At 39.8% G+C, this 26,635-nt stretch overlaps 1 protein-coding gene across 1 annotated transcript; it reads right to left on the minus strand.

The window, feature by feature from the left end:
• Positions 1-1,157: 1,157 nt before the first annotated feature.
• TBC1D15 (TBC1 domain family member 15) lies at positions 1,158-24,806 on the minus strand. The gene is made up of 17 exons (XM_081211944.1): positions 24,654-24,806; positions 19,321-19,419; positions 19,055-19,129; positions 17,288-17,426; positions 16,044-16,254; positions 13,976-14,069; positions 13,386-13,583; positions 13,170-13,298; positions 11,428-11,531; positions 11,229-11,323; positions 8,829-8,945; positions 8,223-8,323; positions 7,496-7,595; positions 5,759-5,856; positions 3,881-3,997; positions 2,977-3,063; positions 1,158-2,558 (listed from the first exon to the last, which is right to left on the minus strand). Exons 1-17 carry the CDS (start codon positions 24,675-24,677, stop codon positions 2,355-2,357), a joined length of 1,992 nt encoding a protein of 663 aa, XP_081068070.1. The 5' UTR covers positions 24,678-24,806; the 3' UTR covers positions 1,158-2,354.
• Positions 24,807-26,635: the final 1,829 nt, after the last annotated feature.

The following is a 26,635-nucleotide window of genomic DNA, read 5'->3' on the forward strand; positions in this document are numbered from 1 at the left end:
GCAGCAACACATGTAGATATTTATTAAACTGTGTGAGGTTCTCAGTATCATAAAATGGTATTTTATTCTATGCTCTGTGTACAACATAATGCAAATGCCAAAGCTCTATGAGGGAACAAGGGCAAGTGGTTCAAAAATTATTTCCTGTAAGCAGGAAATGAAAGCCTACAGCTGCTGGGCCTTGAATTGTTGGCATTTGCAGAATGGGCTCTTTAGTTATTAACTGATAAAAGATAAGCACTCCGGTGATATTAAAGCCAAGGACTGAAGAGATTTCACCTTCTGATTTATGTGCTCATAACTGAAAGTTGCGCCAGTTCTTTCATGTTCATGCAGCAACAACTCACCTCTCTCTTCTAAAGTGACCAAGTCCATATATACAACATTTGCTTTTAACTCATTTTGGATTTTGGTTTTCACCCCAGAAAGAGACATCTGAGAAAAACAATCCATCACAAACACTAGGAAGGAAATTCTGGCAATTCCCCACAGAAACAGGAACACCCCTAAATCTGTTCCAGGGCCCCCACACCCTCTGAACCTAATTTTGAAGAGTTGTGGGGTGCTGTAGATGAGAGGAAAGAATTGCCAAAAAATAATAATAAAAAAAATCACATCCCTCCCCCACATGCTGATGAATTCACCTCTTGGGGAGAATTGTCACCCCTTAACTTAATAATTTCCTTCCACCCCTCCTGCAGCAACCCTGATTAGCCCAATTTACAGGCCAAACGAAGCCAAAACATGACTTGGCAAACACAGAGGAATTCCTAGAGTCCAGTCATGGTTTGGCTTGTATGTTGTCTGCACCAGGGCTGTGATCTCTCCAGGAACGCTCAAGTTAATACTCAGATTAGGCGGCTGCCTTATAAAGATGACTTTCAGCAGGAACCCACATTGCCAAACACAATGCAATTCTATTGAAATCACTGAAACGGAAGTGCTTGGTTGCGTACACAGTTCCAATGATTTCAAAGGGACAAGACGATTCAACTCTCTCCTCATTTTTGCTACCTGTCAACTGCAAAGTGTTCTGCCAGAGGAAAGTTAGATAGCTCTTCACTGTATACTTTAAATCTGTGTGCAAATCACTGAAATCTAGGAAGGCTTTTCTCCACACAAGATTCTCTTAATTGTTTTAAATGAAAAACATTAAGTAATTTTTGCATTTTATTTCATAATATGTACAATGGTTCTCAGGAAGAAATACAACTGAATCTATGTCAGATCCCACATTACTATAAAAATGGAAAGAATGGTATCATATAAGCGTAGAGTTTTCTCATATGTAAGTCATTTATTAAGGACAATGGGCACAATCCGCCATAAGAATCTTCCGTTCTATCTGTGCCCTCCATGGGAGCTTATGCAGAACTACATGAGGGAAACACACCCAACATAATTAGTATTTTGCATTTATTTTTAACTGCTTTTATTTAATCAAGTAGTCTAGCATAAAGGCAGTAGAAGCCGATTTTTTTTAATCAGTTACTATACTATTCAGCAAAGAAACGTTATTCGTTAAGTAAGCGAGAAAGCCATTGTAAAAGTAATTCAGAATCTGAATATAGCCTTAAGAAAAAAAGATTTTCCAAAAATAGGCAGGTTTATAGTTATGTATTAAAATTTGGTCAAAATTGCCTGAATGAAAAGCCAAGTTTACTTAGTCAAAAATAGATTTATCCTTTAATACTCACAAGTTTGAATATGTAACTAATTTATACATACATATGTATAAGTGTAGAGGTGTTAAAATGTAAAAATGTACTGTTCAGCCAACCCCCTGGATTACAAAATTCAAGATCAGGGAACTGCACAAATGGAAATCTTACTTGCAAATCTACATTCAACAACCACAAATACTTAACAAGTGTTTTTGTAAACATTTGAGAAAGGACACAATCCTTTCATTTACAAAGCACTGTTTATGAAGTTAGCATCTTTTCACATAGGAAATAGTATAGAAGACTTTTGAATCTTACGATATCCAAGAACCATCCATGCTCAAGACTTCTCAAAGTCAAAGTGATACAGAAGCATTTATTTCCATGCCATTCACATTCATCTGATTTCCATTTTACCAAAAAGGAAAAAAATGCACTTGGCTACAAAAGTATTAAGGAATGTTATCTGGGGGAGGGGGGGAAGGCTACTTTGGTAGAAGAAACTACAAAAATAATTAGGTCATGTTGTAAAGCTTTGATGTAAGAGTATTACAGTACATGATCTGCTTTCCAAATCTTTAAAGCTTAATCAAAACAAAAACTTAAATATCCACCTCAAGTGCTTGAAAGAAACAAAACAGGTATAATAAAGTGTCTCTTCAAAAATGCAGACAAATAATTGTGCAAGATTCAATCTGTCAGCACGGTGGGGGTCACTTGCTCAATACTTTCACTTGTTCCATTGGCAGCAGCAACAGGCTTGGAGATATTTGGATAGGCTGGTGCAGAGTGACTTATTCCACCAGCAGTTTCATCTTCCCCAGTGTCTGAATCTGGTGTTGTTGCAGCACTGTTCTCTAATCCCAAGATCTCACAGACTGCTTGAGGCAATTCCTATGAAGAAGAAAAAATGTGGCACAGGTTGCTCTTTTAAGTTGTTGCTGCTGTTCTTTAAAGTTAACATGCTAAGTACACAGGAAGCATATCCTTAAATGCATGTAGGTTTGAGCTAAAATATGCCTTTTCTTAATTCCAGAAGGAAAATATGTTCAATAAGCAGTTCTAGGATGACTAGAAAATCCGTATCTTTTAAAATTGGTATAGGTAGATTTCACTTTATCTCTGGGCACAGTACCATTCTGAGTATTGCAGCAGTTTATGACATCATTATTTACTTCTTAAATTTGCATACCACCCTTCATTCGAAGGCATCATAGGCGACACACACCGTAAAGGGTTTGTTTCAATAATTATCAACCTGGTTAAATCTCATTTGTTTATGCAAAGCTCATGAAATATGCTTGACTTTTACCTTGCAATTTATCATCTGCATAGAAACGGCTTCTGCTTTGCAAAGTACATCTTCAACATCCATTTTCATAGACAGTTCATTGATATGCTAAAAAGGAACAAAAAGAATGACGAAGTGCAACCAAAGATGGGGGAGAGTGTCACGCTAAATGCATAGCTTTCTGAGCCACGGAACTTTGGCTCCTAGTGTTAGCATAACCTTAAGTAAAGAAATGCTAACTTGATTAATACACGTGCATAATTAGCATCTGGTTAAGATTGCAATATGTAAAGCATCTGGTCAAGATTGCAATATGTAAATTATGTCTGCTACTTGGATTTGTAGTTCCTCAGCACTGCACCTCCCCAGGCTCAGGGGCAACCACCCAACAAAACCACCATCTCTATGCAGCGATGCTGAGAAGAGTAGAAAAAGTCTGGAAGGGACTGCTATCTTCCTGCACAATCCTCAGTAGTCTAGGATAGTTTTGTCTTGAATTGTGGGTTGTTTTGTGTTTCTGTGTGGCCTCTCCTCACACCAGAACCTGAAGCCAAATCCCTTGGTCCAACTGGAGCTTCCTGTTTCTACTGGAATCCTCTGGCCTAGGGTAGCTCACTGATTAAGCACTTAAAACAGCCTCAGTATAAACAGTAAGTCCTCTTAGCTCTGAAAATCAAACAACCAGTCTATATGCTGTATGAAAACTCTGCTTCATATTACTTTCTCTCAACTTGATGAGTTAATAAATTACTAAGAACTACTAACTAAGCTACACTGAGCATCTTTCATCACAGTAGAAATGTGGCCGAGAATTAACATTTGTTCCATCTCACATAGGATTGCATAATGAAATGCTAATAGTATTCAAATACAGGAAACAAAGGATAAAACATAATTTGGATCTAGAGTAACATGCAACAGATACCTTCAGTATTTCATTGAAGCCATAATGCTTCTCCATAATTTGCTTCTTTTCGGATTCAAGGATAGCGCAACAGATGAGAAGGTGGAAGTTCTGACAAGGCAAGTCTGTCCACATTACCTAGCAGAATATTGAAGTTGCTGATGAATCAAGAACTTGAACATGATGCCACAAGGGTAAGGTACTAAAAGGTTTTAACAGTCTCCCCAAACACTTATTTTTCTGGCAACTTTTTCTGGGGGGGGGGGAATAGTTTTCTAACTTCTTATATATTTCAGTAAAATTGCCAGCTAATTAAACTATTATCTAGACAGAAGAACATAATAGCTTGCTTAATAACTATCTATAATTAATTTCATGCTACAGTCTGAAGATCTTGACAAGGGCAAACGGTAGAGCTATGTCCTGATAGCATCTGTCACCCTCAATGAATTTCAGATATTTTGGGTGGATCCTTCAGATCTTCATGCCTCACTGAAAATCAGGATCAGAAAACCAGTACAGTCATACCTTGGAAGTCAAACAGAATCAGTTCCAGAAGTTCATTCGACTTCCAAAACATTCAGAAACTAAATCACAGCTTCTGATCGGCTGCAGGAAGCTCTTGCAGCCAATCAGAAGCCGCAGAAGCCCCATCGGACGTTTGGGTTCCAAAAGAACGTTCGCAAACCAGAACAATGACTTCCAGGTTTGCAACGCTTGGGAGCCAAAACATCCAGGTTCCAGGACTTTTGGGATCCAAGGTACGACTGTAGTATTCAAAGTGCAGTGGAATAAATGGGTTGATTGACTTAACAGAATTATTCAGGAATAAGTAAGTTTTCAGGACTCTTAAAACTGGAATATGGAAATACACTCTATACTTCAGAAAAAAGGAAATACAAACTCTGCCTACAGTGACTAGGTTGTATTTGCCAGGAAACTGGGTCTGATGCTACCAGTTGATATTCTGGGCAAGTCACCTTCTTAGTGGTAGCAAAAGTGATAGGCCCATGCAGTAGCAGATCAGGGAGTATTGGAGCAATTAAGTGGGTCCTAAGATTGTTATTCAGAGCTATAAGCCAGGTGTGGTTGTCTTCTTTGGGCTAAGGGCTGCACTGATCCATAACCAACCCACAAGAGTGGCAGCAATAAATATCTTTTAGAAATTTAATGGACAAATTTGCGGAACAGCCAAAAACCTTTTGGCATAACAGTATCATAGCAGGGACCTATAATTTAAAACATTACTCGTAATTTAAATTTTTTTAAAATGGAAACATTCGAGGGGGCTGTGAGGGACCTACAGAAAGCCTTTTGGCATCATTATGTAGGACCCATTGGAGTGGTCAATTAAAACACCATAACACATTATTATATTTTAAAGGTAACAAGTGGTGGAAGGAATTCTTGAGATGCCATGGGGAGCGCACATATGGCCCGTGGATTAGCCACCCTGTTGTAAGCAGAGACATTTCCTTTCACCCTGATATGCTTTGTGCATTTTCACAAGTTTACATGGTGTTGATAGTAATGAGAACTTGGGAACTATTATTCAATAGCACCTTATAAGATAGTGTGCATGCAGGAGAAAATCCTGAATAGGAATAAAAACATAACAGTTGTGAGGAATAAGGTGCTGCTAACTTCAAACTGCTCTCCCTTCTCTGGAGGTCCTCAAGCAGAGATACGGCAACCATCTGTCAGATGGCATTTTAATTTTTAAATTAAACTTTAATTTAAATTAAACTTTGGAGTTTCTCCACCAAGCAGGGGATTAGACTAGTTCATCTACAAATGCTCCTCCAGTACTTAAGAGCAAACCAGAGAGGATAAGTCTCCCCTCTTAGTCAGCTATGAACTTTTAGGTGGGAAGTGCTAAAAGAAAAAGCTATTTCTTACCTCCCATAAGCGAAGAATATCTTGAAAACTGAATTCTCTTTTAAATCTTATTAGAAGCCACCGGAAACAAAAATAAAGGTATCCTGAATCTTGAGATTCTAAAAGAGTTTTTAAAAAAGAAAATGAACAAATAAATCTTTGACAGAAATGCTGGTTATGAATCGCTTAAAGTATGTTTAATATATTAATACATCTAACAGCTTTGCTGGCTACAATTGCTTACAAAAAGATAGTTTGTTCTAGAGTTTATTGGGGTGGAAAACTGAGGAAAATATGGACCGTAATTTTATTTGTTTGCTTCATTTATATCCCACCTTCTTCTCCAAAGAGCTCAAAGTGGCACACATGGTTCCCTCCCTCCTCACTGAATCCCTACAACAACACTGTGAGGTAGGTTAGGCTGAGAGATTGAGGCCCTGGTCAAGTCTCTCTTTGAACATCAATTGTTAGTGGGAGTCTAATCATTACTACCTAAAGGACTCTGAAAGTAAGGGTTAAAAAACTGAGGACAGGCAAGACTGAAACAGTATCTAAATAGCACAGAACTCTCTTTACACCAATTGAGAAAGTAGGTGTAGGAGAAGTATTTTAAGCAACAGGCTGTGTTTGAATGTCCCAAGTCAGACTTTCTGGCTTACTGTGTTTAACAGGAACAGGAAACTCTGGTTTACTGGAAATGCACACTGCCTGTTTGCTCCCATTCCCCTTTTGGCTTAAGTGTGATGAACAAACCAGGAAGCCAATACATCTGAACCATGATCATGAGCCAATCTGAAGAAATTGTTTGTTGTTGGCTTGCTGATCATGGATCCCTGGTTCGGATATACAGTGGTAACTCGGGCTAAGAACTTAATTTGTTCGGGAGGTCCGTTCTTAACCTGAAACTGTTCTTAACCTGAGGTACCACTTTAGCAAATGGGGCCTCCCGCTGCCACCACACGATTTCTGTTCTCATCCTGAAGGAAAGTTCTTAACTCGAGGTACTATTTCTGGTTTAGCGGAGTCTGTAACCTGAAGCGTCTGTAACCCGAGGTGCCACTGTAATGTGAAACCAATGCTTCCTGATTTGTTTATTATGGTCATGCCAGAGGCATGAAGTGGGAGCAACTGGGCAGCATGCACATGCTGCTCATTCTTAGTAAACCACAACAAGCCAGAAAGTCTGCCTTAACAGGACATGCCAACACGGCCACTGTCTAGATTCTAGATAAGAACAGTGGTAAGTTTTCTCCTGGTGAGAGGTTGTTGGGGGGGGGGGAGACCCTCTGGCGCTGCAGGAGCTCTTCAGGAACTCCAGTTCAGCTCTGGAGTTTTTGAGGAGACGTGGAGCCCACACTTCCGCGACAGCCTGATTTCCCTTGGAAGGAGAGCAACAATCTGCAGCTTTCCCTTTGTGTGGCAAAACCAGAAGCCAGTGTGACAACTAAAATAAGAAATCAATATGATAAACAGACGAGAAGTGAGTGGGGGTACTTGGGGGAATATTTACTGAAATACGACTTAAAATATAAATTCCAGGTAACTTTGTGACCAACAGCTGACAAGATTAAAGACACGAGAGCGTGGAAAATAAGGTGGAAAAAAATAGTGTATATGCAGCCAAACAAGATATAAAAAGAACTGTCATGGAATGCTGAGTGGGAAGTCAAAAAGAACTACTGTATAAGAATGGGGAAAGGTGTAAATGAAAAATATAATAATAATCAGTGGTAAGTTGTTCTGAGCTGTCATACATACCCAAGTAACTGCAAAATCCACTATCTAGCAAGCGAAGTAAAGTACTCAGATGAATTAGCTGTGTCTTCATACCCTGCATTTGCTCTTCAAAATTCTGGTGCTTAATGGGAAACAAATTGAAACAGCATCTAGAATATTTTTATTCTACATGAGGGCCAAGATGAGTATTAAATCAAAACAAATATATAATAACAAAACTAAACATTAATGTGATGTTGGTCCTGTTGGGATGCTAACAGCGTCCCATGCAGCTCACTTTCAAGATCAGATATGGGTTTGATAATTTTAATTGATTGAAATAAGCCAATTAGAATAATCTGGAGTCCAATGAGACTGGACACCTTCATCTGCCCCACCTGCAATAAAATAGGTCTCTCTCATATTGGTCTCTACAGTCACAGCAGGCACTGTAATTCTTCAGCAATTTGACTTTACCCCCGAAGGCACACTCTTCCATTGTCTCTCGAGACAGATATATGCCAAGAATTATTATTATTTACCTACCCTTCACCCTAAGGTCCCAGCACAGGTTACAACATTGAAACACAGCACTATCTTTATAATTACGGAACATACATTTCTTGCTTATATATCTGTTGCTACGCTGCAAGATAAACGCTACATAAATTGCTAACAAAAGTTTAATGATAAACAGAAGTTACAGAAATAAGTTACACTTGAAACAGTAACTGAAGTTAACAACAGGAATGAAGATGAAAAGACTTACCATTTGATCCATGTACAATGCAAAGCACCAAAAGGCATCAACTTCATTCTCCATCACATATAAAATCGGAGAAAGCAAGTCACTCATTCCCTGAACATAGCCTTGTATTAGAGAGAGAGAGAGAAAACTGGTGATATGTGGCAAACTGTACCGAAAAGATTGAAAAGTAACTACTTAGTTTCTCCCATCCTCTTCCTAAACTACCGTATTTTTCCGTGTATAAGACTAAGGTTTTTTTTAACCAAAAATAGGTTTAAACTTGGGGCTCGTCATATACACGGGTAGTGCTGAGGGGTGTTTTCTTAATTTGGAGTCCCCCCAAATAGGGGGTGTCTTATACATGGAAAAATACGGTATTTGTTCAAATAAGCATATGAGCAATGGAAACTTTTTGATACATTTATTTGATCTCCAAAATCAGGAGTACGCAAGTACCAAAACTAAACAAGTTTTTTGCAGGCCCCACTTGTTGCAACCAATGGTAAAACACATAATTAATTTGGGCGTCTAAGACAGAATGTACATCAAGTTTTCTCTGAAGGGTAATTATAATAAGTTCCACTAGATCAGATAGTTGTACACATACATAAGTAGAATCCTACTTACCCAAATCAAAGTCATACATACAATAGGTCATCAAAATGTCATGAAGCAATATCAACCCAGGATTATCTTGACCTTCATAAAACTTGTTTGTTCGGTCTGTTCTGTTTACATCTTTTTCTGAAAAACAGCACACAGATTTAATACATTTTCAAAACAGCTTCTGCTAAGCCTATATCTAAAAAATGCAGGATGCTCTTCAAATTTCCAATTTCTCAAACACTGTGCTGAGCTTTGAAGTGCCTAGTAAAGACAACTAAATTCAAAGGGTGTCATTTAAAATGCATTAAAGCAGCTTTTAAGAGTATTTAAGACAAATTCTTCCTGTCTCAAATAAGATGATTTCTTATAAGCAGATTTCCAAACACTTAGAAAACGGTATACTTTTTATAGAAACCTCCTGATTAAAATGTAAAACATTTTCATTGAATTAACACACGGCAGAGTCTATTTGAGATATGTTAAATGTAAAACGTCACTCAAATGTACTAGATATGTGGTGTTACATTAAATTTAATGGTGAGGAGTTGATATGTAATCAAGCCTTTAAGGTTTAATCGCTTGGTTTAGCATGAGAATGTTTTATTAGGACACTCCATTTCCCCATGTTTCTTTAATTGTTACTGAAGTTAGTTTATCTCAGGGGTCGGCAAAGTTTTTGTGGCTTGGGCCGCTTCACGGTCCTGCAGACACCACGGTGGGCCAGTGCGCGCGCGCACACACATATGTGCGAACACTATTTCCAGCACTCCTTCTGGCACGGAGGAGGCATGTGCAGCTTCCCACTGGCTGCAGGAGCTTCCTGTAGCCAATGGGAAGCTGGCCAGAGTCACGGAAGGCGGGCCCCACTATGCTCTGCACCGGTTTAGCGCATGTTTAGCGCATTGCACGGGAGCCGAGCGAGTGGGCGGTGGGGGTCCCCAAGCGGGTGACGGGGGTCGTTGGGCTAGTTAAACGACCCCCATGGGCCGCTTGTGGCCCATGGGCCTTGGGTTGCCAACCCCAGGTTTATCTGCTTAGTCTCTGAGCATATACTGTATAGTTTTACGCTACTGTAACATTCCACAAACTATTAGAATCTGATTAAAATCCACTGACTAAGCTTCTTGTGCGAATCAAATCTAGCTATGCTTTACCAAACTGCAGAAGCATGTGAGGACACAGAGAGGATCTTGAAGCTGTTTTGCTCCTCTCTTGCCTTTTGTACTGCTGCATTGTGCTGAGCTAAACCAGGACTTTAAAGTTTGTGGTAAGTGAATGTGCTCAACCATGAGTCCTGCCTTAGACTACATGCTAAGCCTAACCCTGGTTTAGCTCAGCACCAGAGCAAAAAGGACTGGACAGGAGCAAATTACCCTACTGTGCAAACTAGAAGATCATTATAGTAAAGCTATGGGAGAATAAAGCTTCTTGTCTACATTCAACTCTGACACTTCTAATACGTTTTGTGTTGTATTAAAAGGCAAAAAATAAAAAAGCCTTCAAATGCCAAAAGCAAGAACATTAACTATTTCTCCCCTCAAAAGTATATCTCCAAGTTCAATTTCAGTATTCTGAATGTGTGTCTGCTTTCAGTAGCAAAATACATGCTTGTCAGTAGGAGAAAAGTGGCTAAAGGAAAGAAATTTGGAAAAGCAGCAAGAAGGAAAAAGGTTAGATGCTCCTCCCTTTTTGCTGCTTTTAAACTAAAAATATTACTCTGCTTCTTACACTGGTGTGACTGCATGCCTGCTGTGATGCACATTAAACATACAACTTAGCTTTCTGGTCTCAAACTTTCCCTCTTGCCTTTAAGAGTTATTGCTAATGTTATAAAGCATTTTAAATGTTTGTCATTGCTTGTAAGAGCAGATAATAATAAAGTTTGATGTTAGTTTTAGTTTATAACAGGCTACTAAAGCATATGGTCAGCAACCTGTAGAAATTTATTTAAAGTGAAATCAAGTTCAGCACACACTCAGCTTTCCTTTATTTCAGTCAGCAGCAAAATAAAATTGCATCAACTACAAGGATCAGAAAAGAAATGGCTGCACAGCACACATGCTGACTTCAAGAGGAAATTAAAAACATTCCTGTTTATCCAGGCATTTGGTGACTAAAATACACTGTTTCATGGCAGCCCTGAGATCACTCGTTGAAAGAATGGTGAGTTTGTTTGTCTGGCTCATTTCTATTCATTATTAATCCTTTTATTATGATATTTGTCTTCTGTTCACAGTGTTAGGACATGAAAGAGAAAGAAGCCATGAATCCTAACACACTGAACCTAACAGGTCATAATTTTGTTACAGAAACAATGTCTAACAAACATCGTGGATAATTGAGGTCACCTCAATTTTTTAAAAAAGGAGTAAAAGTTTATCACTAACATATCTCTTTGCCTTCTATGTTTCTTAATATTACCTATAAGACTTCTGTAGTCCCTCAATCTATAGTTTCTTTTTTCTTGTTCTTCACTGACAGATTTCCACTGAAGCTTCATCCTGAAATACTCATCTCTGAAGAAAAAATGATAGTAGTAATAATATTCGTAAGCAGTTGTCTTGCAAGTATGCAAAGTTTACTCCACATTATGACATTGTTTTAAGGGAGCCGTACTTACATTTTCCTTTTCTGTATATTTGTTCTTTCTTCCCTACTACTGTGCCAAGGGTAATAACCCAAAAGAAACTTCCAGACCTCCTTTCTCAAAGCATGACAAAGGCCCTAAGTGGAACATAATAAAATAGCAATGGCAACATCAGGCGCTTTATAAGAACAACTTTATTCAAATCCTGTAGTTGTGCAGGAGCTAACATTACCTAATTTTATTGCCACTGTTTCCTACGTTTGATTTCCTCTGGTCATTTTTTGGGGGGGAGGGTGGGGTTCTTTCCCCTGCTGTTAGATCACCTAGTTTCTTCAACTTCTTTTTTTATGTTTGTTTCCCTACCTTAATATTTTTCTGCATTATGTTTATAAACGTATCATTGAAAAAAATGAAGTTATCAACCTGGAGGTTAATTAAATTACATGTTTTTCCGCAATACCCCCCTTTCTAAGCTCCCTGCCTCCTTCCCTCTCATGTCACATCTTATCAACATGCAGATTCATAGGTCTTTCGGCAGAAACTTACAATTTCTAAATTTATCTGCAAGCTTTAAGTGTAAATACTGAAACCATTTGTCTTTTAAAGCTATTACTCCAAAATATCTATAACACACTGTTCAGGTTAAACTGAAGTCACTGTGGGAAGGCAAATCTTAGAACATTACAAATAATTTCCAACAAGATCTAAAGGTAGTTCTATTTGGCTTTACCTAGAGCCATCTAGAAAAGATTTAGGCAAGTGGCACTGTGCACAAGGATGCAATGTCTAGGTGTTGCTGGACTCCAACTCCCATCAGCCCCAGGCAGCATGGTCAAGAAAGAGGAGAGCTGTACTCCTACAGCATCGGGAGGCTCATGAGTTGCCCATCTCAGCCTTAGGGCAAACTCCTTCAAGACGCCCATGTTCTATCAACGGCTATGGAGTAAAAAGCTAAGGCCATAGTGGACTTCATTTAAACCTTAAACTAAGGCTAGCACATCCTCATTTCTGTCCTAAAGGATTTGCATACTTTATTTGCAAAATTCTTATTTATGCATTGTTCACGCCAACATATTTTCACATAACTCTGCCTTATTCAGTATTAGACACTAAGGGACCAGTCCTGCAATTAGCAGTATCAACACACATGAAAAGTAGTGAGCTTCTCCAAACATGGCATTAGAAATCCACGGCGCGAAATCACTGCTTTCAAAACAGAACTTAAAGGGTTTATATAACAAGCATGGCTAGATGTGTGGTTGGACTAAAACTCCTATCATCCATGGTTATGGTCCATGCTGGATGGGGTGGGTGAGGGTTGGGATCCAACAACTTCCAGAGGAACACAGGTTAGCTACCCCTGATTTGATGGTCAGCCGCTTCGGAGTATTGCTATTTGAATGATTCATAATTTCAGTTAACCTTTTCTGGAGGAATAACCAAATACATGTACCTGCTAGCTACTGTCCTAGCAATAAGGAATCAAATACCGTATTGGCCAGAATATAAGCCACACTCCTCCCCCCCAAATTCCGACTGTGAAAAGTTAAAGTGCGGTTGAAATTCGTGACCTTACAAAAATTGGCTTTTAGGATATCGCTGCTGAAACAGACATATGGTAAAACAGAACAGGTGTGAGTGCCTGTGGAATTTTAAGAGAGCGGCTTATTTTTGGGTATTGTCTTTTTTTTCCTTTTCCCTCTTGAATTTTAAAGGTGCGGCTTATATTTGGGCGAATACGGTACAATTTTTAAAGAGATATTCTAAGATATTACCCCTCTGAATATCATTTGTTTCATGGAGTCAGCATTTAAGATTCTCCCTTCAGAATCCATATTCTTAGTCCATTCTTCAACCGACACTGGTTGTCTTCTGTTCACTTCGGGTCGCTTTCCTAAATCAATCTAAAATATGCACCAGAAAAGCTGTTAAATTATTACCAATGCACTAATTTGTATCTTAAAACCACCCTCACTATCAAAAATGCTTACTCGTGTAATGACTTCAAATCCTGGTTCTTCCTGTTGATTTATTTTCAAGCCTGGTATAGCATCGCTAAAGAAGTCTGCCATTTCTGAGGGAGGCCGCTGCTGAGTTGCGGGGTCACTTCCTCGTAAACTATCAAATATATAGTTGGTCACTTTCGAAAATCTTCCCATTGTTGCTGTGTAAGGATCAGTCTTCAGTTTCTGAGAACAGCACAGGGGTAAACAAATTCTGAAATGGCTCACACAAATGGGGGGGGGGGAATTCTGATAGTACGACATTCATTCTCAAAAGCAAGCTGCCCAAAGAGTAATAACTGATACAAGTTGTGTCCAGAAGGCTACAGGAAGCTGAAAAAAATGCATCTCCAAAATAACGCATTACAGCCTCTTTCACCAGTTCAGTGTTCCCACTGGGAAGAAGGGCAGGATACTGATAAGGACATTTTAAAAAGATGTCCTTTTGTACAGAAAACATAGCAAAGAAAAATAAGGATCTGCCAGCATGAAAATTCCCAGGGTTGAAATTTGATTTCCCTTCAAGAATTGGGCATTTTAAAATCTTGAATACTAAACAATTAGGAAATCACACAAACCTCTAATAAACCATATGCTGGTTCATCAAGGAGATTTTCAAAGGACTGTGAAATACTCTGGCAGTTCACAAGAATTCTCTTGTCCTGTGGAGATCTGTGAACAAAAACAAACCATTTCCCCTTCTAGAATCAAAGTCTTTCTTTTGGGAAATTCAACAATATAGCCATCACATTTGAGAAAAGTGAATTCATCGTGCAATATTTTAAGAGGATTATATGTGTGCATGTGCACACAGAAATATACAGAAAGAAGACATCACTATTAAAAAAGTTGAAAGTATTTGATTGCCACCTCAGGCTTATTCAGGAAATTAGCTGGTTGGATTCACTATTACTAGCTTCTGAAACAAAACACCATTACATTTATTCATTGTTACCTGGAACACCTACCACCTATTCTGTTATTAAAGATAAGACTTTTAATAAATGCTATCGCTTCCCAGTGCTGGCATGGAAGGTTGCAGCATTTGTGCCAGAGGATATGAAATTCAACAACAGATTGCATCTTAAAGTCAGAAGAGGCGATATCATCAGTCTTGATGACACGGCTGTTAATAAGCCAGAACTGAGGTTTGCTAATACAGCCCAGAAAGCAGAGGTTGTGATGCGTCATACTTAGCTAACCCATCAGAATAAAAAACCTCTTAAAGATACTTCCATTTTAATTAAACTCATCCTGAGTAATATTCACAATAAATTAGCATCACTTTATTTGCTCTGAGCAGTTATTTATGATATTGGACCAAGGAAATATGGATTTTTCAAGTAATATTAAACTGAATTTAGAGTCTTTCAAGAGAAACTCTGAAATCCTACTTACTCTCTTGTATACTTCAATTCTCTAATTAGGCATTATTTGCTTGAAATTAAAAAAGCTTCTGTCAAATTTGAGTGCCAACTAGAAAATGCCTACTCATTTAGAGTATATTTTTAAGAGAAGTTAGAAGATGTCCAGTCATGGTCTGGGACTAAATACAAGATGTGGGCAACAATCTCAGTCAGTCAGATATTTATTGTTAGTAACCAATGGCCTAGGTTTGTATTTGTTCAGGGCATCACAGAAATTCCCTCTTCCTCTCAGACCTCTGACTAGTTGGTACTGTGATCTTAGTTTATATACTACTGGAAAGCTTATCGTAGGTGAATTGTTTGTTGCCAGTCTCCAAAAGAAATTATTTATTTCCTATTACCTGGATCACTTATTTTGATCCAGCAGAGCCAACAGAGAAAAATCATTGAAGAGATTAGTCCTGAAAGCAGGAAGGGTCAGATCTAGGAGATGCAAGTGGTAAGAGAGGGAAGACTTTAGGGGCCTGGTCAATTGCAAATTCAAGCCTAGCGCAGCTGCAGGGCTGCAGTGACTTCTCTATCGGATATTTTTACAATAAGTATGTTTTGTTTACAGAAACCTGGCCGCCAGCATCTGAAGAAGTGTCTCTGAACTAAGCTGCCATTCTTGGAAAACTAAGAAGTGCTGGATTTGGATTTTCTTGCAGCTTTTCTGCTAGCTACAGCCACTGGGCAGAGGGAGAAAGAATGCAGGAGTGTTGTATTTTGCATCTCACCTTCCCCCTACTGTAGACAGACAGCAGGGGAAGGAGAATTCAGTATTTCAGGAGATTCTGTACCTGCCACTCCTTTCTCCCATATGTAGTGTTACCTGCTTGCTATAGCTTGGGCTGTCATCTTAAAATAATCTATGTATGAGTTTCTGTGCAAAATGTCAACTAAAAATGCACCTTTTTACCCTAGCTTTTGACACTTGAGGTGTATATTTTTAATATTGTAACCTGCCCAGGGACCTTAGGGCGATGGGCAGTTAATAAATAAATAAATGCACCCTGTAGTAACATTACAGGTTCTTCGCAGAGTTGTGCTTGATAATTACAATTTAGTATTTCTTTTTAAAATCACAACTTGAGCCTATTGATGTTGTTTAGAAACTATGACTAGAAGCATTATTTATTCCCTGGCTGGCTTTTAAAAAAAAGTTGATCAATTCAGATGGTTATGCAAACAGTAAAGCTAGAATAACTGACCAAATAGACTCCTCACAATGAATACTTACTCACAGAGCACCACATATTTTCTAAGGGAATGAATCAATAAGGCGCTGTCTCCATGATGGAAGTGAAGAGCTGGGAGGACAACATCATCCTTTAAGCAGAATACCAAATAGGACCATCCCATTCCTTCTTTGTTTTGCTTAATGGACTTTAGATCTGCTAAACTGAACAGGAAGGACCACTTGTTCTCTCCATTTGTGTGAACAGCAGCATCTAATGGGGAAAAGAGTATGTTATTTTCTTGATCTAAAGCCAATATGCAATGCATAGCACTGGAATATATTAAAACTACTTCCAAGAATAAGTGCACTTAACATCTTGGTAGCACACATTTCATTCAATCCTTCTGTGTGGCTAGCTCCACCACTATCAGTGGTGGTATGCTTTCAGAAAGCACCAGGCTTATTCTCTGGTTAAAAGAATTTGAAGTGGGAAGGCTGAGAAAATCCCCTGCCCAAGATTTTGGGGGATCATGCCCATTACTCTCTATCTCAATGGACAGGGATGGAGCAATGGTCTGACAGTAAAATGCAGTTGATATATTCCTATGCAACTTGACTAGGATCTGCAAATTCTGAAGTATTTATTCATTAAACTCTTCTCGCCGAACCAATAGCATATACCCTATCAAAGACATATGGTAAGAACTGTCATTAGAAAAGCACCGCTACTAATTTAGTTTGTATTATAACATTAACACCCAAAAGACCCAAAAAAAGAAGTATGCTACATGCACAGCTGGCTCTCGAGCCGACTAAGCATTCCCTCTATTGTGTGGCAGGGCGGTCCTCCCCCTACCTGGCAACGCCTCCTCAGCCGGGATAGGATAACTGGCAGAGGTAGGCAGAGACCTCCAGGTGTCCGGCTGGGGTGTGTGTGTGAAGCCAGGCTGTACTGCCAGGGGCCGCATAGGTCCAGGGGAGCTGCCTGAGACCACACAAAAGGTGCCCCCCATTTGATGTGGGAAGTGGTCATTACCTGCTACAGATGGAATATTTGCAGAGTGCATTATTTTACACAAATTCACCCTGCTTCAGAGCGTTGAAGCCCACCTTTCCACCACAGACAGGTGATCAGCACTATCAGATGAGAGGAGCTCCACAAGCACAGCAAGAGGTTTGCAGCTTTCAGCTGCGCAAGGAAAGGAGGCCAACCCAGTGGTTTCTTCCACATGTAGAAACCTCAGTGTCTGGGATCATCCACTGGAATAGCTTATATGTTTTTATACACAGTATTCTTCATTTACCTCCATTTGACTGTGGTTTCTTTTTAAAAGAGACTGTGTTGACCATATCCCATTCGGCCTCATAACTGTTCGGATGTTCTGTCCCTCGCAGAGTCTTCTCTTTAGGAGTCTGTGCCCACTCAACAACAGAACTGGAATCCTAAATAAGATATCGAAACAATCAAAAATAGTTTCACTTGCAGCTAGTGATTAATAAAAAAGGCACCCCCCAATATTCCTGTTGTTGTTGTTTTTATAAAAAAATTATAAAGATTGGTATAGGTACCTGTGCTTTTAAATTTGTTCATAAATGTTCTAGTATTAAGGGTGAGTAGTGCATTAGCCAAGCTTGCCGATGATAGAAACTTGTTCAGGGTGGTTAAAAAGGAATTACAGTGGTGCCTTGCAAGACGAAAAGAATTCGTTCCGCGAGTCTTTTCGTCTTGCGATGTTTTTCGTCTTGCGAAGCACGGTCCGTCGCAACTGTGCCTCTTCAAGCGGCTTTTAAAAAAAAGTGCAAGACGTTTTCGTCTTGCGAAGCAAGCCCATAGGGAAATTCGTTTAGCGAAGCAACGCAAAAACGGAAAACCTTTTCGTCTAGCGAGTTTTTCGTCTTGCGGGGCACCACTGTATGAAGAGATCCAAAAGGATCTCTCCAAACTGGGTGAATGGTGGGGGGAAAGGCAAATGCAATTCTATGTAAGCATGTGTAAAGTAATGCACATTGGGGCAGACAATCTATGTTTCACATATATGCTCATAGGGTCTTAACTGGTAGCAACTAACCAGGCATGAGACCTTGTGGTCATGGGGATAGCTCAATGAAGATGATAAGCCACAGTCCAGCAGATGTGAGAAAGGCAAATTACATGCTAGGGATCATTAGGTAAAACTGTCAATATTGCTATACACATCTATGGCATAACAACCACACCTGGAATACTGTGTACAGTTTTTATCTCCTCACCTCAAAAAGGATTATAGAGTTGGGGAAAGATTCCAAAAGGGGGAACCAAAGTGATTGAGAGAACGGAGCAACTACCCTTCTGGGAAAGATTGGGATTTTTTAGTTTAGAGGTAAGATCAGCAAGAGAAAACATGATAAATGTCATGTATACAGATTCTTAAGTTAGAAGGGGGAAGTCATAGTATAATATAATTAAAGAACTTAAAAACGGCATACTCCTTGCCTTGACAGTTCTATTAAATTAAATTTAAAAACAAGAACCACCATCATATTTATCCTTATTAGGAGGGGAAGATTGGGACAAAATAACAGTATTTCTGGTGGAGTCAAGGAACATGAGTTTGTAATTTAAAGCAAGAGATTTGGATTGATTATCTTTCACTGATCACTATCTAGAGAACATACAACATATTACTCAAATAGTTTTATACTAGAAAATGTATAAAAGTACTGTACAGGTCATAACCTACCTTCCATTCTTACTGATGGTCCCCATTAAGGCCATTTGAGCCAAATAAATGTATCATCTCCATTTCTTAGTTATGTATATTTTCCATTTGCAATAGATGGATCTCAACCAATACACTCAGTTTTATGTACCAATTTTAATAATAGCATTTTTTAAAAAGCACCCATCACATAAACAGATCAAAGATCTATGGATCCTGTACCCCACAATCAGAAAGTACAATTAGGCCTTTATGTTACTTTACCATGTAACAGCTATGGTTTCTGAGAATCAAAGGGAGATTTTGTTTTACTTTTTTAAAAATCAATTTTCCAAACCTTTCAAAAAAGATTGCTGCAAGTAATCAACATACCTTTCTAGCATATAGTATATTAGACGAATCTAATGAATCATCCAGTGATCTCCAATCTACTATCACCTCAGTATCCTACAACACAAATTATGCAATTATTCAAGTGACTCAACGCCATTAAGGTTTTACTTTTTTCTATTTACAAAAATAGCCTCCATTTACTTTGCACACTATGTATTTCGGTCGGTAAAACAATATCTTTGCAGGATAGAAAGGCATAAGGTAAAGTCACAAGAAACATAACACACAAAATATTGATTTAATACCTTTTCTATGACTCTCAGTATCCCAGATAACAAACAATCCTGATCATCACTGTTTCCACTGGAGGAGTGAATGAAAACTCCTTCCTGTTCATATACAACCTAAAAAAAAAAAGTTAAGCAAAGTTGTTTCTTAAAAGCATTTTCTGACAATTTGATATCCTGAACTGGTTCTGTGGGGAGGGTCCAACCCAACCTGAGGACTTCCAATAGGGCAGAGGTGGGGAACCCGTGGTCCTCTATATGTTGTTGGACTCCTACTACAGCTACAGCCAGTACTGACGATAGTCGGGGTGATGGAAGTTTTGGTCCAACAGCATCTAAAGTGCCACAGGTTCCCCACTTCTGAATTAGGGTGACAAGACCTGTTCTTCTCAATATGTGACACAATCATGCAAGAAACTGGGTAAGATTTCTGTTACAAGAGGCTATGGTCATGCCTCCTCATATGCTGATCCAGACAGGAAATTAAACAGAATTACATGTTTGCAGTGAATACTGCATTAGAAATCAGAAACAGAGAAATAAATATCAAAATATTAATGCATCAATAACTACATCAGCTTCAATTACCTTCATTCACAAAGGGAGAAACCAATACTGGATAAATGGCAGGCAAAGTGTGGGTGAATTGGTCGCTTTTCAGACAAACTATAGATTTAGTGTTATAGATTTAGTGTTATATATAGAAGCAGCAACAAGCCTTGGACTCAAACTCCTCTTTCAAATTCCTCTCTTCCTCTAGCTCAGTCAATCAATGACATCAGAAGCATCCACTTCTACTTCAATCATCATTTTTCATTATGTTCAAACTGCAGGGAACTCCAATTAGGTATAAGCTATCATTTGTTCAAACAACCCAGGATCAAACCACATTTTATTGTTCTGGCTTGTTAAAACACCCGTAATGTAAACCTGGGGCTATGAGAAAATATGCAACTCTCAAACTAACTTCATGCAGACTGCAAAGATGGGGTGGCAGAGAAACTGTACAATCTTCCAAATTCCACTCACTTTTGTCTCTGGCTCTACCCAGTATTGGCTATAGTCCTCCTGGTCAACTAGTCTTCATACAAAAATGTTCCACAAGCTCTGAATAGATTAAAATAATAAGCAGGTGTTCTGATCTCCTCATGACCACACTGGAGGAGACAGCGTAGAGAAGTGTTTGAGTCGAAGGGTCACTATTGCTTGTGCATACAACACTGGACCGTTGCTTATATCTGAACCAGGAAACCAACAACTAAAGATGATGTGGTGGGGGGATAATGAAGGAAGGCAGGTGAGTGACTACTGAGTGTGTGAGTGACTAAGACATAAAAGAAATAATTTTGCTGAAGCAAACTGAACAGAAGCCTGTAACAAAAATTAATGCAACTCTTCCTAAATAAACAAATGCAAAAAAATCAAGAATATAATGTACAGTGGTACCTCGGGTTAAGTACTTAATTCGTTCTTGAGGTCCATTCTTAACCTGAAACTGTTCTTAGCCTGAAGCACCACTTTAGCTAATGGGGCCTCCTGCTGCCACCGCCCCGCCAGAGCACGATTTCTGTTCTCATCATGAAGCAAAGTTCTTAACCTGAGGTACTATTTCTGGGTTAGCCGAGTCTGTAACCTGAAGCGTATGTAACACGAAGCATATGTAACCCGAGGTACCACTGTTATTTATATTATTAAATTTGTATCCCACTCTTTTTCTTCTTAAGGAGCTACCTCTATCCTATGTAGAAAAGCATCCCAAAGAGAGCCTGTTGGGCCATTGCAAAAAGCCCCAGCTTTCTGCCTACTACAAATACACACACGCACACAAAATGTTCAGCCTAGGAAGAAATCTGCATAACTCACAAACTTGCTTATTGCCTGCATGTGACTTGGCAGTTGGTCCTATAAAGTTATTAACATACATACTGTTAACTTTGAATGTACAGGAAGGCTCAAATGCATGCTCAACTATGAAGGTCACTTTGACCAATCACTATCTCTGAGCCCAACTCAGAGTAAAATACATTTGGGAGTGAAAGACCACATATGCCACTCCAAGCTCCTTTCAGGAAAAGGATAAAAATGTAACAAATCAAAAAATAACAAACAGAGCAAATTAAAAACACAAATTCTACAAATTTTGAAGCAGGCAGCCTCGGCTTTCACCATTACCACAACTGTGTTATTTGTCACAACTGTTTTCAAAAGTATCTTTATTCTCCTTCAAAAGCATTACACTGATACTTTGTGTAACAAAACAGAACAAAATGAATCACTGCAACAATCCAGAATGGCAGTTTCAATGTAACAGTGATAGAAGGAAAGCCAGCTTCTGCTGCCTTCTCAAAATAGACAAATTATTAATTTAGTGTTCTTATTAAATTCACTTGCACCTTTGCTCAGGTAGGTACACTGTCAAAGCACTTGTAGGTGGGTGCATATGAACAAATATATCAGCTAATTAAACTATTCATGCAATAAACAGGAATTAAGTTTCGCTTAAACTTGCAGCTATTAGGATAGTGGGACGAACAAAGAAAATGTAGGAGACTACTTTTTAATTTCATTCTCTAGCACAAGGCACAAATCAGCTAATATACACAAGATTTCAGGCACAGATTGCAAGATAATTGAGAGTGGAAGCATGCATGCCTCAAGGAATTTAGAAGGAAAAAAGGTGTACATACAAAGAGCTAGGAAAGGTAATGTAAAATTAAAGTCCAATACAAAATTGGCCTTGGGGCAGCAAACTAAATTATACATATACCTGTACCTTCCCCATGTTTTTCAGTCTTGCTGCCCTGAGGAAAATGAACTTTTCTGTTATAATTTCTCTCATGCTAAATTAGGTATGGCAATGGTCCGATATAACATCCTGGATAAAGGTTTTTCACTAGGAAACATGTACAATCCTTTCTATTCTCTGTGTGTCTTAAAGAGTTAGGTCACTCATGGCTGGTTCCTTAAGGCAACAGGGGCACTGCCCCACCAAACTCAGTCTGTTCTTAGCCCTACCTGCCTACCTTGTTACTTGCGACTGGTCCAGCTTATTCATTGGCACTGGTTATCATCTTGCCTCAGTTTTGCCCTTAGAGCAGTGGTTCCCAGTTAGGGGTCCACAGCACCATCCCCTGCCAGGGACTCACTTATCTTGTTAATTGCACAGTGAAAGCCACAATGGTGATCCATGGATCACCCAGCCTCTGCTAGCAACCAGTGCCTTGTGAAAGAGTTGCTGGATGGCAAGTGAGCTGGGATTACCTCTGACACAGTTTCTTTGGGCTCTTGCAATTAGAGGGGAGAGAGAGCGAGAGAGCGCAAATGGCTTGCTCCACAGGGCAGGTTCACATGCTTATCATTTTAAAAATGCAAGGGATGCCTTCCCCTTGCTCTCTACTTTTTAACAAAAAAGAACTTCTAACTGCAAATTTTATGGCCTTTTTTTTTTTACCTAAAATTCTTTGCTTATTAGGGGCCATCCCACATTTTCTTCAAAAAAAAAAAATGCTTTGCACAGGTAACTACCATAGAGTTATCAAAATTTTCAAAAGTAGCGGGTCTGTGGCTTGGCTTTTGAAAAATAGGGAATCCCCAGTAATTAGCTAATTGGGAACCACTGCTTTAGAGAATTCAACAGGAAGGATAGAGCAAAACTAGAATTTGCTCTGCTGGGCATTGGCTCTGGCTCCACCTACTGTCAATCTCCCTGCTTTCCACCCCATCAATACCATGGGCACCAGCCACCCCTGGGTTAAGTACAGAAATACACAGCTTTATCAATCTACAGCTACAAAAATCCTAACTTCACATCAACAGAGAGGGTCTGAATTTTGAGTGACTGATCAAGAAAGAGTTCCAGGGTTAGTGGTGGATAGCTCAACAAAAATGGCAACTCATTGTGCAGCAGTAGGGTTTTTTTTAAAGCTACAAATAAGAAAGGAAGTGAAAATAAGACAGCCATATCTCAATACCTTATATAGACCTACAGCACAGCCACATTTAGAATACTATATCCTTTTTTGAGACGACAATTGCACACAATAATAATTGAAAAAGTGAAGAACATGGCAGCCAAAATATTCAAGAGCCTGAAGCAGTTTCCCATCAAAAGGCTAAAGAATTTGGGGCTTTTTAAGTTTTGGGAGAAATGTGAATAATGGGGAACATTATAAAAGTTTATAAAATAATGCAAGGTATGGAGGAAGTGGAGCTATATTTATCTCACTTTTATAATACCAGAACTTACAAGTAATACAATGAAGTGAATTAGAGTAGATTTATGGTAAATAAAAGAAAGTACCTTTCCATATAACATGTAATTAGCATATGGAAGCCACTATGCTGAAATCTCAATGCTGTCTTGGAAATGCAACACCAAATGTGTCTAAGTCACTTCTCCAAATCACACTGTTAAAGCAATCATAGTGAAAATTACACCACTGTAGTGAAAGATTGCCTTCTATAAAAATGCCCCTGCTCCTTCAGTGTTTCACATCCTGACATTAAAATCACCACCAGGTCATCAACCTGCCATATTTCTCAGCTGCCCTGCCTCTTAAGAACATTTCACTTTACAAGACAGCCAAGTTAACCTCATGAATCATCTTACCAGAAAATAATAATGACACTCTGACAGTAAATGTCAACCACAGTAAATTTTAACAACGCAACAGCTGGTTCCTGATAACAGTAGTTCAAGAGCCTTTAGTGACACAAGACCGATTTAGTTTGGCTTCCTAACAGGCTTTAAAAAACAAAACAAACAAAAAACCCTCTTTGGGACACAGAGTACAAGAAGTGAGAAAGCAGCGAAAGGTTTGGACAGGTTCCCTCTCCAGGAATGCTGGTGTGAAGCGGCTATCTTGTAAAACTGGATTAATAATTGAAAAGTGTAAAAGGAGGAATGGCAGAGAAGGCTGTGTAAATTATTCAGCCTTAAGAGATGTTTTCTTCGGAGGAAACCCGCCTTGCCTGCCACCTCCAGCCTGGAGGGCTTCACGCAGCCTCAGCGCAGTAGCACAACCCCCTGGCCTTACCAATTCCACGTGTAAGAGTCTTACCTCTCTCAGCCAATCAGGTTAAGAAACAGCCCGCCTCCCGCCAAAGACCCCCCCCCTTTCCTAACGGCCCACCGCCAGCCAAGCCAAAGGCCTTTCCCCGCACCGCCAGGCAGGAGCACCGAGTCATTCCCATCCTCTCTCCGCACCGCCCCCATCAACTATGCAGTATCTGGGGGTCAGCGAAGGGAGAAGCAGCCTCTCCCACCCCCGGAGCCCTTCAGGGAACCCTCCCAGCCGCCACCGCCTCCCCACAGCGGGTCAAAAGCTCCCTTCATCCTCCCTTCCTCTTACCTTTCCGCTCCCAGGAGCCGCCATGTTGGCTACGAGTGTTTATGATGACGTTGCTCTCTTCACGTGCTCCCTAGCAGCTCCACAACAACTCCCCGCCCGGCCCCGCCTCGGAGGGACGCATGCGCACCGCGGCGGGAAGGGAAGGCGGGGGAAGCGGCGGGAAGCAAAGGAGAAAAGGGTTCTGCGCAGTAGGTACCGGCGGAAACTGACGGAAGTTGCCGAACGGGCGAAAACCATGAATCCGGGCGGTGGAGGGAGGCTTCGATTGGATGACGTCGAGTGTGGGCGTTCCCTCTTAAGGCGGGTCTAAAGTGTGGCTCCTGTTAAGGCGGCGATCTTACCATGCGCCGCTTTGGAAGTAATTCCTTGCTTTCTATGAGACATAGCTCTACACACATTCTATAGTAACAGTGAGGTGATCCCTGCCTATTACTGGGATTTTATTCTGATTACTCGGGTGGCCTGTTTGTTTCCAGGCTCCACTTAAAACTAATGGTTTTCCTTTTTAAATTGATTAATGGCCTGGGTCCATGCTGCCTTCAAAGGCCACCTGCATCATCCATATGAACCTGAAGATAAGTTTCGGAGGTTTTGCTTCCTGGCCTCCACATTGCCACTGGAACCACAGTTGGCAGATGCCAGGAACAGGTGGCTATGGAGCAAAGATGGAAAGGGAGAGAGAAAAGAGGGCAAGAAAACCTACAAACTATGCATCCAGGGCGCCCAGAACAACAAGTATTTTCAGCTCACTTTCTCTCTGCCTTGCGCTAAATATTAGTAGCACAAGCTGTTAACTAGTGCTCTGCCTAAGAATTCACCTTAGGTACCTTGTCTCCTAAAGATTTGCTCAATGTGGGGACTGTACCAGGCAAGAGCCTGAGCCAGTATGACAACGCAAACCGTGTCGCATGCTACTATCCTTTTCAGTGTGAGACCCTCGTTATCTCTTAATCTCTTCTTATAAGGCTTACTCTGCACTTTCTTCCTGCTGCACACAGCTACCACAACCACACACCCCTCAGTTTGGCCATTCAGTAGTCCTGGTGAGACCCAAAAGCACTGTACCTACCAGTAAATCAATGAACACGTATTAACATCACTAAAGATCAGCATCTAAAGATCCAGGCCTGCATACAGAGCACCTATTGTATGTGTGCATTGTAAGTGCACACTGAAGTTGCACATCAGTGGGAAAATCCATACCACCTTCTTGGAAAATGTACATCTAAACAACCCCTTTATTAATCACAAGTGCTAGGAGTGCAGGGGTCTTGCAGAATCTTGCATGGAGTATTAGTGAATCTGACACTGCTAAACTGTTATTTTTCAACTAGAAAATAATTACAGCTCTTAGCTGATAATAACTTGAAGTAATTATCCTGTCATTTATAGCAGCCATTCGGGTTTTTTTTTTTTTTTTTTACACAACTATAGTATGAATGTCCAGAGTTCAATCAGCCAAGCACTCTGGCTGATGAGGTCAATGACTGTGGCCATGGCATTTATCTCTATTTCCTAAAGGGGAGAGATCTCTTCTAGAATATGGTTTCAACTTTCATGGGTCCATATTAGCATGTCTGATGGACTTCTAGTTCATGCACTTTCACACTGGAGTGTGCAGTGAGGAAGAGACTCAAATTCATTTCGGAACAGACAGCAATTGACAAAATCAAGTAGGAACATAACCACTTCTATTAGGACCTGCCCTAATTTACAAGGCAGTGCTTAATCATTCGTTTCATAATTATTCTGTAACAGTGTATTGAGGTGGGAAAAACAGGTGACTCATTTCACTTCAGCCCTGCCACTAGGACTCTAATATACTATCCTCTACTCAATTACCCCTCTGTATGTCTTTACTTCACACAAGCATGCATGACAGACCTCTTTATGCCTTCTATTTTTCCTTCCAACTGTAATATGTTAAGAATCTGCACACGTGAACTATTTTTGCAGTGACAAATGCCACCACAACCCTGACT

The sequence above is a fragment of the Podarcis bocagei genome (assembly GCF_964188305.1).
Source record: "Podarcis bocagei genome assembly, chromosome: 10".
In the NCBI taxonomy this organism is placed as follows: domain Eukaryota; kingdom Metazoa; phylum Chordata; class Lepidosauria; order Squamata; family Lacertidae; genus Podarcis; species Podarcis bocagei.

What these genes read in the sequence shown, in the direction of transcription:
- TBC1D15 (XM_081211944.1), bottom strand. Translation starts at nt 24,677, where the DNA reads ATGGCGGCTCCTGGGAGCGGAAAG. An exon ending in CATTGTACATGGATCAAATG is followed by an intron (nt 7,596 to 8,222) that starts GTAAGTCTTTTC and finishes TTTCCCATTAAG; the next exon opens with CACCAGAATTTTGAAGAGCA. An exon ending in GCTTCAATGAAATACTGAAG is followed by an intron (nt 3,064 to 3,880) that starts GTATCTGTTGCA and finishes GTTCCTTTTTAG; the next exon opens with CATATCAATGAACTGTCTAT.